This window comes from Nerophis lumbriciformis, linkage group LG20, assembly GCF_033978685.3.
Source record: "Nerophis lumbriciformis linkage group LG20, RoL_Nlum_v2.1, whole genome shotgun sequence".
Taxonomy (NCBI): domain Eukaryota; kingdom Metazoa; phylum Chordata; class Actinopteri; order Syngnathiformes; family Syngnathidae; genus Nerophis; species Nerophis lumbriciformis.
Window position 1 is genome coordinate 28,113,920 of NC_084567.2, and position 16,081 is coordinate 28,130,000.

At 39.7% G+C, this 16,081-nt stretch overlaps 1 protein-coding gene across 2 annotated transcripts in view; it reads left to right on the forward strand.

Annotated features, from left to right (window-relative positions):
* The window catches only part of stxbp1a (syntaxin binding protein 1a), a 99,916-nt gene that overhangs the window by 43,888 nt on the left and 39,947 nt on the right, over positions 1-16,081 (forward strand). For both annotated transcript variants that reach the window (XM_061980749.2, XM_061980750.2), the window contains exons 7-12: positions 4,734-4,882; positions 8,039-8,123; positions 8,219-8,349; positions 12,865-12,972; positions 13,071-13,131; positions 16,080-16,081. The exon at positions 16,080-16,081 is cut by the window's right edge and continues 64 nt beyond it. In XM_061980749.2, coding sequence (XP_061836733.1) covers positions 4,734-4,882; positions 8,039-8,123; positions 8,219-8,349; positions 12,865-12,972; positions 13,071-13,131; positions 16,080-16,081 — 536 coding nt within the window. The remainder of the gene's footprint in view (positions 1-4,733; positions 4,883-8,038; positions 8,124-8,218; positions 8,350-12,864; positions 12,973-13,070; positions 13,132-16,079) is intronic.

The window sequence follows — 16,081 nt, forward strand, 5'->3', positions numbered from 1 at the left end:
AGAGACCATACCATACCTTACCAACTTTATTTATAAAGCCCTTTAAAGACAAGCACAGTTGAAAAACAAAGGACTGTACACCACAAAGAAATGGAGGCAAAGGACAGACTAAAAAATAACATTTAAAACAGAAATAAAAATACACATTTAAAAAGCAAATATAAATTACCCTAAGAACAGTTTGTTAGATAAAAACAGTTTAAAAGTTAAAAACAGTTCAAAAAGTTAAAAGCTAAAAACAGTTCAAAGTCTCATGCTGGGTTAAAAGCCAGTGAATAAAAATGGGTTTTAAGAAGGGTCTTAAAAATAGCCAAAGAAGGGGCCTGTCTCACATGGAGAGGGAGATCGTTCCAGAGTTTGGGACCCGCAACAGAGAAAGCTCTGTCCCCTCTGAGCTTGCGCTTTGTTTTGGGTACCTCCAGGATCAGCTGATCAGCTGACCTGAGGGACCGGGTGGGGGCATAGAGATGGAGCAGCTCAGAGAGGTACGGTGGGGCAAGACCACGTAAGGATTTAAAAACGAGTAAGATAATTTTAAAATAATAAATAAATAATAAATAAATGGGTTATACTTGTATAGCGCTTTTCTACCTTCAAGGTACTCAAAGCGCTTTGACAGTATTTCCACATTCACCCATTCACACACACATTCACACACTGATGGCGGGAGCTGCCATGCAAGGCGCTAACCAGCAGCCATCAGGAGCAAGGGGTGAAGTGTCTTGCCCAAGGACACAACGGACGTGACTAGGATGGTAGAAGGTGGGGATTGAACCCCAGTAACCAGCAACCCTCCGATAAAATGGACTCTAAAAGACACAGGCAGACAGTGCATATTAATGAAAATCTGCACTGTACAAGAGTAAATATGCCAGATCATAAGCTCATTTCCATTTGTTGTCTCCAGGCAGGTAATATGAACAAAAGAACATATATAGAAGGACAAGTAACACAAATATTGCTAAGCATCATCTTCTCTGTTGTTGCTCTTATTTTGTTCTTTGTCCCCATTTTGACAATTCAAGTCCATTTCTCCTTCATCTCCATCCTTTGGTCTCACTAACTGCTGACCCACAATGCTTTGCTCCCTCCTATTATTAGTTCAGAGTCAGTGATTTTCTGCCCCAGGCGAGCGCTGCCTCGTAAGTCCCGCCTCCAAGCTGCCACAGGCCCCCCCCCTATTGGATGAGGTGAAACCCACACGGCAGGCGTTAACCAATTGTTGCGAGGCCAACGCATGCAGAGCCTCGTCTGCAATGCAGGAGCCTGGTCATGTGACTATGGGCAGATAGGGTTGGAGGCAGCAGGGATAGTGATTTATGAAAGGGGAGGAGAGGAGGAAAAAAACCACGAATGAGACGGGGAAGGAAATGAGCCAAGGACATTTAGCGATTAGAAGGGGAAGAGTAACGAGAGGGTAGAACATGGGGTCGGGGTTTGATATCGTATTGATCCAAATATAAGGTTTTACGAAAAAAAAAAAAAGTCCTACTTTTGAGGTCTAGAGACGTATCCATCAGTTTTCTATACCGACTGGCCTCAATAGGGTCACAGGTGAGCTGGAGCCTACTCCAGCGATCCTACACTCTGAACTGGTCACCAGCCATTTACTGGGTTTCACATGACGTTAAAGAAAAACTGTTAAAGGAAAACTGCATTTAAAAAAAAACAATGTTGTGGAGGTTGCTCTCCCGTGGGTCCTCCAGACCAGTGTTTTTCAACCACTGTGCCGTGGCACACTAGTGTGCCGTGAGATACACTCTGGTGTGCCGTGGGAGATGATCTAATTTCACCTATTTGGGTTAAAAATATTTTTTGCAAACAAGTAATTATAGTCTGCAAATGATGTGTTGTTGTTGAGTGTTGGTGCTGTCTAGAGCTCGGCAGAGTAACCGTGTAATACTCTTCCATATTACAGCTAATTGCTTTGTAAATGTCGGAAACAGCGGGAGGCAGTGTGCAGGTAAAAAGGTGTCTTATGCTTAAACCAAAAATAAACAAAAGGTGAGAGCCCCTAAGAAAAGTCATTGAAGCTTACGGAAGGCTATGCAGAACGAAACTAAAACTGAACTGGCTACAAAGTAAACAAAAACAGAATGCTGGACGACAGCAAAGACTTACCGTACTGTGGAGCAAAGATGGCGTCCACAATGTACATCCGAACATGACATGACAATCAACAATGTCCCCACAAAGAAGGATGAAAACAACTGAAATAGTCTTGATTGCTAAAACAAAGTAGATGCAGGAAATATCGCTCAAAGGAAGTCATGAAACTGCTACAGAAAAATGCCAAAAAAAAGAGAAAAAGCCACTAAAATAGGAGCGCAAGACAAGAACTAAAACACTACACACAGGAAAACAGCAAAAAACTCAAAATAAGTCAGGGTGTGATGTGACAGGTGGTGACAGTACACCTACTTTGAGACAAGAGCTATAGAGATGTATGCTTGGTTATCGTTTAAAGTCATATCCAACAATTGCGACAACGACTTTTTATTGTCAACCGAGTTTATGATTTCTGCTGGTGGCGTGCCTCCGGATTTTTTCAATGCAAAAAATGTGCCTTGCTTCAAAAAAGGTTGAAAAACACTGCTCCAGACGACCAAGCATCGACATGAGAGCCCAAGTTTCAGGATGTAATATGGGTTTATTTTCAGAGTTTTGCATTCTTTTGCTTTTCGGCACAAAGTCTGTCTCTCTGGGTTCGTGTCTGTGTCATACTTGCCAACCCGACCGATGTTCCCGGGAGACTCCTAGGGATGATACTCGAAACCGGTTTTCCCGGTTGTTCGATAAGAAAAGAACGGAGTCCTCGGACTCGAATCCCTTTTTGAGAACCGGTACCCGTTATCGAGACCACTATAGTAAAGAAAAAGAGTTGGTTCTTTATTCGAATCCCTGGGAACGAATCCCGTCCCGACCAGAAATGCCCCTTGAGACATCACAAGAAATTACGTCACGTAGCTCAGTCATTAGGCGCAGATAGGGAAAGCAGGAAAAACAATGGACCGGAAAAAGTACTCTAAGGTGTAATAATGCAACAACACTTTTCGGGGGCTACCGCGCATGCTCGTCACTCCCGTTGCATGCTGGGTAGTGTAGTTGTTGTATTCCCCTAGCTCATAACATCACATCTTTCCCCCTATAAAGAAATAATGTTAACTCAATAAAGTGTATTTCTTTTTTTAGCTTGAACTTTTCATTTTTTAGCATTGTAACCACATTTGCAAACAACTTTTCTCTTCATAGAATTTTCTTTCAATAAAGAAATAAAGTGCAAAAATGTCAAAGCATCATAACAAACAGTTACGTCAAATAGCAGCAGAAGTGCACTTTTTGGAGAGCTGTATTATTTTCAGTTTTGTGCCCAAGGGACTGATTTTATTTAACACTATATTATTATTTATACACCTATAGTGATCACAGAGACAGGATGTTTTTGTGTTGCTGTATATATTTGTTTTTCTGAAAAATCCCACTTAATATACTTTGGGTAACAACAGTCAATATTTATTTATTTTATTTCATTTTTTTAGGGGGGTAACAGTCAATATTTATTTATTTATTAGATTTTATTTTTTTCTTATATAATAAAAGTGAGCTTTTGTTAAACCAAATATTGTGGTTTTTTTCCATTTACAGCAACCTATCTGGACTCGATAAGAGAATTGATAAGGAATCGGTTCGATAAGAGGATTCGATAATGGGCTCAAACTCGATAATTTCTTATCAAACATCATCCCTAGAGACGCCCGAATTTCAGTGCCCCTCCCGAAAACCTCCTGGGGCAACCATTCTCTCGAATTTCTCCCGATTTCCACCCGTACATCAATATTGGGGGCGTGCCTTAAAGGCGTCCGCTTTTCCTCCATACAAACAGCGTGCCGGCCCAGTCACATAATATATGCGGCTTTTACACACACGTAAGTGATTGCAAGGCATACTTGATCAACAGCCATGCAGGTCACACTGAGGGTGGCCGTATAAACAACTTTAACACTATTACAAATATGCGCCACACTGTGAACCCACACCAAACAAGAATGACAAACACATTTCGGGAGAACATCCGCACCGTAACACGACATAAACACAACAGAAAAAAATACCCAGAATCCCTTGCAGCACTAACTCTTGCGGGACACTACAATATACACCCCCGAGTATTATTATATTATGCAGTAGACTTTGCATGCTGTTGCAATTCCAAGACATTAGATGGCAGTGGCACATAAACTACAGAGCACTACACAGTACCCAAAGGGCAGTTTTGCAGAACTTTGAATGTGTCGGGATGTTGCGGTATCGTTGTTAAATAAAGCCAACAAAACTGAACATACCTTTTTTTTTAGTAAATATACTATCACAGCAAGTATTCTTTCATTTCAGTTTGTCCAAGGTGTGTTTCGTAGCAGAAAGTAGTCTTTGCCATTAAGTTGAATGCGCAGTCTTGTCTTTTGTTGAGTCCTACAAAGTGTTTATACTGTAAGTTTTGTACTTAGTACACACCAGCTGTTTGATTGTAACGTGCATCTTAGTTATTGTGACCAACGAGCAATTTTTCGTTTAATATGATCGTTAACTGTAAAAAATAGAGACATTCTGAAAATATATATTGTCAGTTAAAACCACTAATGGTTTATTGAGTGGGGATTTTTTTAGTTTTTGTTTTGGAAAATGTAACTTAGACAAAGTTGCAAAGTGAAATATGATTTTGTGTCTGTGTACAGGTGTACTCTCTGGACAATCCTGATGCCTTCCACAGTTTCTACAGCCCCCATAAGACACAGCTGAAGAACCCTGTGATGGAGAGGCTGGCCGAGCAACTGGCCACGCTGTGTGCCACGCTGAAGGAGTACCCGGCTGTCAGATACAGAGGGTGAGGACGAAGGGGGAGGCGTTACAAACCGACACAGGCACATCTGGGTGGAACCAGAAGTGCTGCCAGAAATAATAAAAAATACATTAAAAAAATTATTATATACCGTATTTTCCGGACTATAAAGCGCACTTAAAATCCTTTTTTTCCACAAAACTCGACAGTGCGCCTAATGTACGGAATAATTCTGATTTCGCTTACCGACCTCGAAGCAATTTTATTTGGTACATGGTGTAATATGACTCAAGTAAACAACACCAACATTTTATTTGACCGGTGGCGGCGGCCGGGCTGGAGGCTGTGGCTTGGCATGACTCAGCTGAGCCACCCCACTAGTACCGTTCCCGGCCCTAGCCCCCCCCTCAAGGAGCGGATACCAGACGCGCTCCCCGCGGTCTGGAACCGTTTTTAGGGGAGGGTGGAGGGAGGTCAGGAGGGGGGGCAGAATCCTCCCCTCTAAATTGTCCAAATTGTCTCCCCCCCCCCCCACCTGAGATTGTGTGGGAGGATAGGAGGAAAAAGTCTGTGTCGTGGGCGGGGCTAGAGTCTTTAGGGGCGGAGTCAGAGTCACTGGGGGCGGAAGTGACTGAGGTTGACAAAATCTATTTTTAGAAAAAATGTCCTGATGGTACTTTATTCTAGGAAAAAAGTATTTAGGAGGTGGCTGACAAAGGGAGACAGATGGAAAAAAAAGAAAATCCTGATCAGGGTCTTCCCTTGAAGACGCCGGCGGAATGATGTCATCGCCGCGTGTCGTTTCAGTGACGTCCTCGGAAGTGGGCGGAGTGACGTCATTCAAAATGGATGTAGTTAAGTTGTTGTCAGAGTTCATTTGGCTTGCAGCCCAATCTAAAAATTGTTTGGCAAAATGAGATATGGGATTACCAAACAATGGCGGCGAGGAAGACTGGGGTGCATGTGGCGTGCTGTGTCCCAGAGGAGGAGTTTGGGGGAACGACGCGTCTTGGCGGCGAAACGAAGCCTTTCTGGCTGGCTTGCGTCTTCGGCGGCGCGTCTCCATCTCCTGGCTGTCAAATGCGAAAGAACTGACTGCTGGCTTCATTCTGTCACGTGGGGGTTGCAGCTTGCTGCGGTTCGTTCTCTCAATTAACATAAATCAATCAACTACCAAAAACACAAACAACACAACAAAAAAGGCAAGCGGGCCTAAAACACATTGGAGCTACTATTTAGCAGAAGCTATGGCATGGCCAAGGAAACTTACTTGGTCAGAACGTGACGTAAACAGTGTGACATAATCAATGAAGCCAGCCGACTGACTGGCAAAAGCAACTTGAATAATGCCTCTGATTAGTGCTCGGGAAGCAGGTGAGCAGGCGAGCACTAATCAGAGACAGGTGAACACAATAAGTCGCCATGGTGACAAAAGCAAACAAGGAAGACTAAACGGGAAGTAAAGAGGTCCAAAACTAACAGAACATAACTAAACAAAACATGATCCGGACCACGGATCATGACAATCAAAATGTTTTAGTACGACTTTGGTAAGCTATGAAGCCGCACCGCTTGATGTGCTGAACATACGAGTATTATTAAGGTGTGTGTATAAGGTAAGACATATTATCTGGCGTTTTTTTTCGTAATATTATGCAAAAGCAACTTTTCTTACCTTCTGGTACCTGCTGATCTGTATTTGGGATCTGCATAAATCCTGAAAAATTGCGCGCGTCCGCTCTTGTAGTCGGTGCCGACACCGTCGTCTTCTTTTTCTCTAAGTGGCCTTAATTTGCCCAGGTCTGATTTAGATATTAAAGGCCTACTCAAATGCGATTTTCTTATTTAAACGGGGATAGCAGGTCCATTCTATGTGTCATACTTGATCATTTCGCGATATTGCCATATTTTTGCTGAAAGGATTTAGTAGAGAACATCGACGATAAAGTTCGCAACTTTTGGTCGCTGATAAGAAAGCCTTGCCTGTACCGGAAGTAGCAGACGATATGCGCGTGACGTCACAGGTTGTGGAGCTCCTCACATCTGCACATTGTTTACAATCATGACCACGAGCAGCGAGAGCGATTCGGACCGAGAAAGCGACGATTTCCCCATTAATTTGAGCGAGGATGAAAGATTTGTGGATGAGGAAAGTGAGAGTGAAGGACTAGAGGGCAGTTGGTGCGATTCTGATAGGGAAGATGCTGTGAGAGGCGGGTGGGACCTGCTATTCAGCTGGGAATGACTAAAACAGTAAATAAACACAAGACATATATATACTCTATTAGCCACAACACAACCAGGCTTATATTTAATATGCCACAAATTAATCCCGCATAACAAACACCTCCCCCCTCCCGTCCATATAACCCACCAATACAACTCAAACACCTGCACAACACACTCAATCCCACAGCCCAAAGTACCGTTCACCTCCCCAAAGTTCATACAGCACATATATTTCCCCAAAGTCCCCAAAGTTACGTACATGACATGCACATAGCGGCATGCACGTACGGGCAAGCGATCAAATGTTTGGAAGCGGCAGCTGCATGCGTACTCACGGTACCGCGTCTGCGTATCCAACTCAAAGTCCTCCTGGTAAGAGTCTCTGTTGTCCCAGTTCTCCACAGGCCAATGGTAAAGCTTGACTGTCATCTTCCGGGAAACACCGGCTGTGTTATCCGGCACAACAGTCAGGGGGTACATTCTACGGCGGGGGTGCGTTATCCGGCAGAACACCTGCCGCAATACACCGCTTCCCACCTACAGCTTTCTTCTTTGCTGTCTCCATTGTTCATTGAACAAATTGCAAAAGATTCACCAACACAGATGTCCAGAATACTGTGGAATTTTGTGATGAAAAAAGACGACTTAATAGCTGGCCACCATGCTGTCCCAAAATGTCCTCTACAATCCGTGACGTCACGCGCAGGCGTCATCATACCGAGACGTTTTCAGCAGGATATTTCGCGCGAAATTTAAAATTGCACTTTAGTAAGCTAACCCGGCCGTATTGGCATGTGTTGCAATGTTAAGATTTCATCATTGATATATAAATTATCAGACTGTGTGGTCGGTAGTAGTGGGTTTCAGTAGGCCTTTAAATCACAAGTTCCAGTTAATTAATGCCGCTGCTATTAACTCAGACAAAGTTGAATCAAAAACTAACACATTTTTACACTTGTATCTATGATTCAGGGAGTACAAAGACAATGCGACTCTGGCTCAACTGGTTCAGGACAAACTCGACGCCTACAAGGCTGACGATCCCACCATGGGAGAGGTGAGTGTCTTGTTTCCCCTGTCGTCTCCAATAATTTCATTTTCAGAACTTCTTATCGAAAGTATTACCATTGTTCCGTTTGTTTCCATGTGCAGGGTCCAGATAAGGCTCGCTCACAGCTGATCATCTTGGACAGGGCCTTCGACCCCGTCTCACCTGTCCTGCATGAGCTCACCTTCCAGGCAATGGGCTACGACCTGTTGCCCATTGAGAATGATGTTTACAAGTACAAACGATAACTCAATAAATACCTTTATCAGTGGTGTCCAAAGTGCAGCCAGCTGGTGGCTTATCCCCCCCAAAAAATTAATGAGTAATACAAGTTTGTCAAGGTAACAAGCTGCATCGGAGAACCAACTCAAAAAAGTACAGTGCTCCTAGAGCGTAGCAGGACCTATTTCCCAATAGGAAACAATGCTCTAAAAAAATCCTGAATCCAGACAGTTATCCGGATCTGCCCCAAAATCTAATCATGTTGTCTTTATCCCATTTCCGACATTCCCTGTAAGTTTAATCAAAATCTGCTCATAACTTTATGTTAGATTTATGTTCTGTACTAACAGACAGACAGACAGACAAACCCCAGTGAATACACAACATAAATATAATAGAGTGATTTTTTTTTTTTTAAATCAAATTAATCACACTCTTGAACTGTGATTAATCATGATTAATTATTTGCGGTCATTTATACATTTGCTTAATAAAATACCTTAATATTTAGATACAAACTGGTAGTCGGAATGTCATACAGGAACGTCTTTTAATTGAAAAAAGTAATTGAGTTAGTAACTCAGTTACCTAATTGTAAAAGTAATTAGTTACTCAACAAAGTAACTTACTTTTCATTTTGTTATTTGATACACTATTATGTTCAATAGCATATTTAATGCCAGAGATGTTTGTATTAACTGATTGAAGAATAAAAACACTACATATAGTATTATAGAACATTTAACATTTACATGAACTCAATAGATTGCACTGTGCCATATGACCCATCCATCCATTTTCTACCACTTGTCCCTTTCATGGTCGCGGGGGGTGCTGGATGCATTGAAATTAAAATGTATGAAAAAATAAATATTCTGTAAAGTAACAACATTAAATATTGAGAGTACAAAACCCATTACAGTACCAAAAAATGTAAACTTAGGTAAAAAGACACAAAGGAAGATTTGGCCTTTAAGTACCGTATTTTTCAGACTATAAGTCATAGTTGCCAACCTTGAGACCTCCGATTTCGGGAGGTGGGGGGGTGGGGGTGGGGCGGGGCGTGGTTGGGGGCGTGGTTAAGAGGGGAGGAGTATATTGACAGCTAGAATTCACCAAGTCAAGTATTTCATATATATATATATATATATATTTATATATATATATATATATATATATATATATATATATATATATATATATATATGTATGTGTGGGGGAAAAAATCACAAGACTATTTCATCTCTCATATATATATATATATATATCTACATCCTGAAAATATGCAAACAAAACTGTGTTTAGATAATTGATACTTCAAACTTGCATAAATATAACATGAATATAACATAACTTGGCTTCTGAGAGCTTAAAAATGTAATGAATAAAATGCTAAAGTTGTTGATGAACAAGCAATTATTTTAATAATTAAATATGGTCATTTTAAATGAATTATTATGATAATTTAAAATGTATTATTTCAAATATGTTTATTTTAATGTACCGGTATAATTCTATGGCTTCTATGATGTTTTTAGCAAAATATAGTACAAATGTATTTAGTTATTTAGTTTTTTGTTTTTTTTAATTAATAAATATATTTATTTTTAGGTAAGATAAACATAATAATACAATTTATCTCTAGTCTGGATGATTTAGTTCTTGTCACCCTGTTGTCCTGCCATAGTGAAAAAAGGCTGTCCTCACTCAGGTCCGCATGGAGCTGGAGGGGGCGTGGCCTCCAGCTCCGGCTGAAAATCGGGAGATTTTCGGGAGAATATTTGTCCCGGGAGGTTTCGGGAGAGGCGCTGAATTTCGGGAGTCTCCCGGAAAATTCGGGAGGGTTGGCAAGTATGCTATAAGTCGCAGTTTTTGTCATAGTTTGGCCGGGGGTGCGACTTATACTCAGGAGCAACTTATGTGTGAAATTATTAAAACATTACCGTAAAATATCAAATAATATTATTTAGCTCATTCACGTAAGAGACTAGACGTATAAGATTTCATGGGATTTAGCGATTAGGAGTGACAGATTGTTTGGTAAATGTATAGCATGTTCTATATGTTATAGTTATTTGAATGACTCTTACCATAATATGTTACGTTAACATACCAGGCACGTTCTCAGTTGGTTATTTATGCCTCATATAATGTACACTTATTCAGCCTGTTGTTCATTATTCTTTATTTATTTTAAATTGCTTTTCAAATGTCTATTCTTGGTTTTGGGTTTTATCAAATAAATTTCCCCCAAAAATGCGACTTATATATGTTTTTTTTCCCTTCTTTATTATGCATTTTCGGCCGGTGCGACTTATACTCCGGAGCGATTTATACTCCGAAAAATACGGTAGTGCAATTATCTGCACCTGTGTACCAAAATACAGCCTGAAATAACTTTAGATAACTGTTTAGAAAGTTTTTTAGGCAAATAAATGACCTGCACTCAAGTAAAATGTTTAAAAACGTTCCTGGATGACATTCTGACAATAAAATTAGTTTTTGTGTACAAATATTGGGGTCTTTTCTTAAGCTAATTTTAATTATGGAAGTGAGTAATCGCCTGTGAGTAATCATGATAAAAATTTCAAAATGTGATGAATCTGATTTTAAAAAGTGGCTGCATTGGGGCTTGTGGTTGGCATGTGTTGATGTGAGGTGTATTTCGAGTGAATTGAGGCAGACGTGGATAAACGCTTTTTTCCTGGACATAGCGTGCATGTTACATAAACATTCTTGCCTTTAATTTCAATTCTTGGACTTGCCGTTGGAGAACGCTTTGAATTTCCCTAAATTACATATATACTTACATCATGTATAGAAAACCTCAATGGAGGTGTTTGGGTGTTTTTTAAGGGCTTTATAGGCGGAATAGAGCGGCTCCCTTTCATAGGCTGCATTGTAAGCGGACTTTTGATTGCATTTTTAAAATATTTAAAATGCAATAAAAACCATCCATCGTCATGTCCTTCATAATAAATGTGAACTATAGGCAAAATTCCCCTTTAAGTTGGTCTCCCACAGTTAATTTAAAGTATCACTGATAGTCACACACACACTAGGTGTGGTGAAATTACACTCTGTATTTGATCCATCTCCTTGTTCCACCCCCTGGGAGGTGAGGGGAGGAGTGAGCAGCAGCAGTGGCCGCGCTCAGGAATAATTTTTTGGTGATTTAACCCCCAATTCCAACCCTTGATGCTGAGTGCCAAGTAGAGAGGCAATGGGTCCCATTTTTATAGTCTTTGGTATGACTCGGCCGGGATTTGAAGTCACAACTTACCGATCTCAGGGCGGACACTCTAACCACAAGCCCACTGAGCAGGTTTGTTGGTCTCCCACAGACCCTATGTCCCAAAATGTAATCCTCTGACATTTCCTGAAAGTTAGATGAAAATCCGCCCATAACTTTTTCAGCTATCTGTAGTGGAATGAAAGAAACAGATTGAAGTCTGTTGTCAGCTTTCTCTCTGTGAGTGGAGGCGGGGGCACAAGTATATAAACACAGAGGTTGACGCTTGTAAGTAGAGATGTCCGATAATGGCTTTTTTGCCGACATACGATATTGTCCACCTCTTAATTACCGATTCCAATATCAACCGATACCGATATATACAGTCGTGGAATTAACACATTATTATGCCTAATTTTGTTGTGATGCCCCGCTGGATGCATTAAACAATGTAACAAGGTTTTCTAAAATAAATCAACTCAAGTTATGGAAAAAAATGCCAACATGGCACTGCCATATTTATTATTGAAGTCACAAAGTGCATTGTTTTTTTTAACATGCCTCAAAACAGCAGCTTGGAATTTGGGACATGCTCTCCCTGAGAGAGCATGAGGAGGTTGAGGTGGGTGGGGTTGAGGTGGGAGGTGTAGGGGGTAGCGGGGGGTGTATATTGTAGCGTCCCGGAAGTGTTAGTGCTGCAAGGGGTTCTGGGTATTTGTTCTGTTGTGTTTATGTTGTGTTACGGTGCGGATGTTCTCCCGAAATGTGTTTGTGGCACATATTTTTAAGAGTGTTAAAGTTGTTTATACGGCCACCTTCAGTGTGACCTGTATGGCTGTTGACCAAGTATGCATTCCATTCACTTGTGTGTGCGAAAAGCTGTAGATATTATGTGATTGGGCCGGCACGCATAGGCAGTGCCTTTAAGGTTTATTGACGCTCTGTACTTCTCCCTACGTCCGTGTACACAGCGGCGTTTGACAAAGTCATAAATCTTACTTTTTGAAACCAATACCGATAATTTTGAAACCGATATGGATAATTTCCGATATTACATTTTAAAGCATTTATTGGCCGATAATATCGGCAGTCCGATATTATCGGACATCTCTACTTGTAAGTAACGTAGTAGATAGAATTTGCATCATACCCAAAATGTAATCAGTTGTTCCTTATCCAATTTTTGACATTGCCTGAATTTTCTGTACGCGGTCCTCGCTGGTTAAATGTTTGGACACCACCGCCCTTAAGACTGGACATTTGTATAGAACAAGTTGTAATTGTGTATTCGCTCAGGTATGACACCAGTGGCATGGGGGACTCTCGTGAGAAAGAGGTGCTGCTGCATGAAGACGATGACCTCTGGGTGAGCCTGAGACACAAACACATCGCAGAGGTGTCCCAGTGAGTATTTTTCCTAATAATCCTGACAGTTTCTCACTGTTTTTTTTAAATAATGTACCCAACAATATGACAACATTGTACTCTCTATGGACATGAAGGGAAGTGACACGTCAGCTGAAGGAGTTTTCTGCAAGCAAGAGAATGAACACCGGAGAGAAGGTAACATGAAACTAAGGTTGCGTTCGCTCTGTATTCTCGTCTGGATCAAAAATGAGAGGAAATAGATAGTTGGTGCGCACTTTTGCTGTTGTTTGCTCATCATTCACCATTTGTCATGAACATATTCATCAAGTAAGAACTTGATTGGATATCTTTGTGACATATTACGTGTCTTAATATATCTATATATTTATATATATATATATATATATATATATATATATATATATATATATATATATATATATATATATATATATATATATATGTATGTATATATGTGTATATATATATATATATATATATATATATATATATATATATATATATATATATATATATATATATATATATATATATATATATATATATATATATATATATATATATATTGCAGCCCCCTGCGATAACAATATACAGTATGTCTCTTTGGCATGTAAATTATTATAGATTCATTTCAAAAACGGGTTACAAAAACTCCTGATTTAGCTGCTGACATACCGTATTTTTCGGAGTATAAGTCGCTCCGGAGTATAAGTCCCACCGGCCGAAAATGCATAATAAAGAAGGAAAAAAACATATATAAGTCGCACTGGAGTATAAGTCGCATTTTTTGGGGAAATATATTTGATAAAACCCAACACCAAGAATAGACATTTGAAAGGCAATTTAAAATAAATAAAGAATAGTAAACAACAGGCTGAATAAGTGTACTTTATATGAGGCATAAATAACCAACTGAGAACGTGCCTGGTATGTTAACGTAACATATTATGGTAAGAGTCATTCAAATAACTATAACATATAGAACATGCTATACGTTTACCAAACAATCTGTCACTCCTAATCGCTAAATCCCATGAAATCTTATACGTCTAGTCTCTTACGTGAATGAGATAAATAATATTATTTGATATTTTACGGTAATGTGTTAATAATTTCACACATAAGTCGCTCCTGAGTATAAGTCGCACCCCCGGCCAAACTATAAAAAAAAACTGCGACTTATAGTCCGAAAAATACGGTACACATTAACATATTATGTCATTTACAGTTATTTTATTTATCAGAACTATTATTAATCTACAAAACCCAAAACCAGTGAAGTTGGCACATTGGGCAAATCGTAAATAAAAACAGAATACAATGATTTGCAAATCCTTTTCAACTTATTTTTAATTGAATACAATGCAAAGACAAGATATTTAATGTTTGTACTGAGAAACGTATTTATTTTTTGCAAATAATCATTAACTTCGAATTTAATGGCAGCAACACATTGTAAAAAAAGTTTTTACCACTGTGTTACATGGCCTTTCCTTTTAACAACCCTCAGTAAACATTTGGGAACTGAGGAGACCAATTTTTGAAGCTTTTCAGGTGGAATTCTTTCCCATTCTTGCTTGATGTACAGCTTAAGTTGTTCAACAGTCCGAGGTCTCCGTTGTCGTATTTTAGGCTTCATAATGTGCCACACATTTTCAATGGGAGACAGGTCTGGACTACAGGCAGGCCAGTCTAGTATCCGCACTCTTTTACTATGAAGCTACGCTGTTGTAACACGTGGCTTGGCATTGTCTTGCTGAAATAAGATAACGTTGCTTGGATGGCAACATATGTTGCTCCAAAACCCCTGTGGACTTTGCTGTGGTATTTTACGCCTCATAATGCGGCAAAGTCCAAATGAGCTAATATTTGCAATAAGTAACAAAGTTTACCAGTTCAAACGTTAAGTATCTTGTCTTTGCAGTGCATTCAATTGAATATAGGTTGAAAAGGATTTGCAAATCATTGTATTCTGCTTTTATTTACGATTTACACAACGTGCCAACTTCAATGGTTTTGGTTTTGTACTTGCTAATCTACTGTTAATATCTGGTTACTTTCTGTTGTAGTTTATTTCCATCCACACTTCTGTTAAAATGTAATAAACACTTATTCTTCTGTTGTTTGATACTTTACATTAGTTTTGGGCGATACTACAAATTTTGGTATCAATCCAATACCAAAGTAGTTACTTGGGTAGTATCGGTCATACCAATGCTGATACTGACACAGTACTTAACATTTTCAAGATCATTGGATGATTCATATTTGAGCCCAATTATAATCTGACAAAAACACATGATTGCAGTGGAACAATATAAACAGGAGTGACACCTCTCACATCGAATGCACAATCTTCACAGCCAGCGTTCAGTTCGAAGATATGACAAAACAGTATAGCCATTTTAGACTTTATAAACATGTTGTGGCAACATTCACGACACATCACCTGCTGCTATACATCAAATAGTTTTCTCCTTTGCTGTATACTTTTAGTGTGGGGACAAGTGTGTCTGTCTCCAATATTGTCCACACCTCTCTCCATCTAAACACAGCATTAAGCTCTTAAACACACGGCGGGAAGCGAGGGAAAATGACGTTAAACCAAGCGCTTGGCTCCGTTTACTCCGAGGGGAAATCTCCGGATCAAAGTCTGTGTCCTTAGTCCGCCATGATTAATAAGCCAAACACCGCTAGTGCGCATCGTGTTGCCTAAATGCATTAATAAATGACAGTTTTTCGGTAATTAAAAAATTAGACTGTATTACTAACCAAATTTTATCGCAAATTGTCATTATACCGTTTACTGTTACATCCCTTGTCCATTAACAAGTAAAAAGTCAAGGGCGGTGACGGCATGTTCTTGCCGCAGATGTTGGTACATTTTTTAGGACTTACTGCAAATGATGAGGGTGGTCGCGACTTTTGCTGCAGTTGCTGTGGTAAAATTTGAGCCCTATATTTGTCATTTATACATTATTTTTCTACATTTTTAAACTGGTCTGTGTCTTTGGGGCATGTAGCATTGATACTTAAACAAACTGTACATATGTTTATGTGTTTAGGTATAGTTATGTTGATACTAATTCCATGTTAAATGAGCTTCATGGTTTCTTCAACAGAC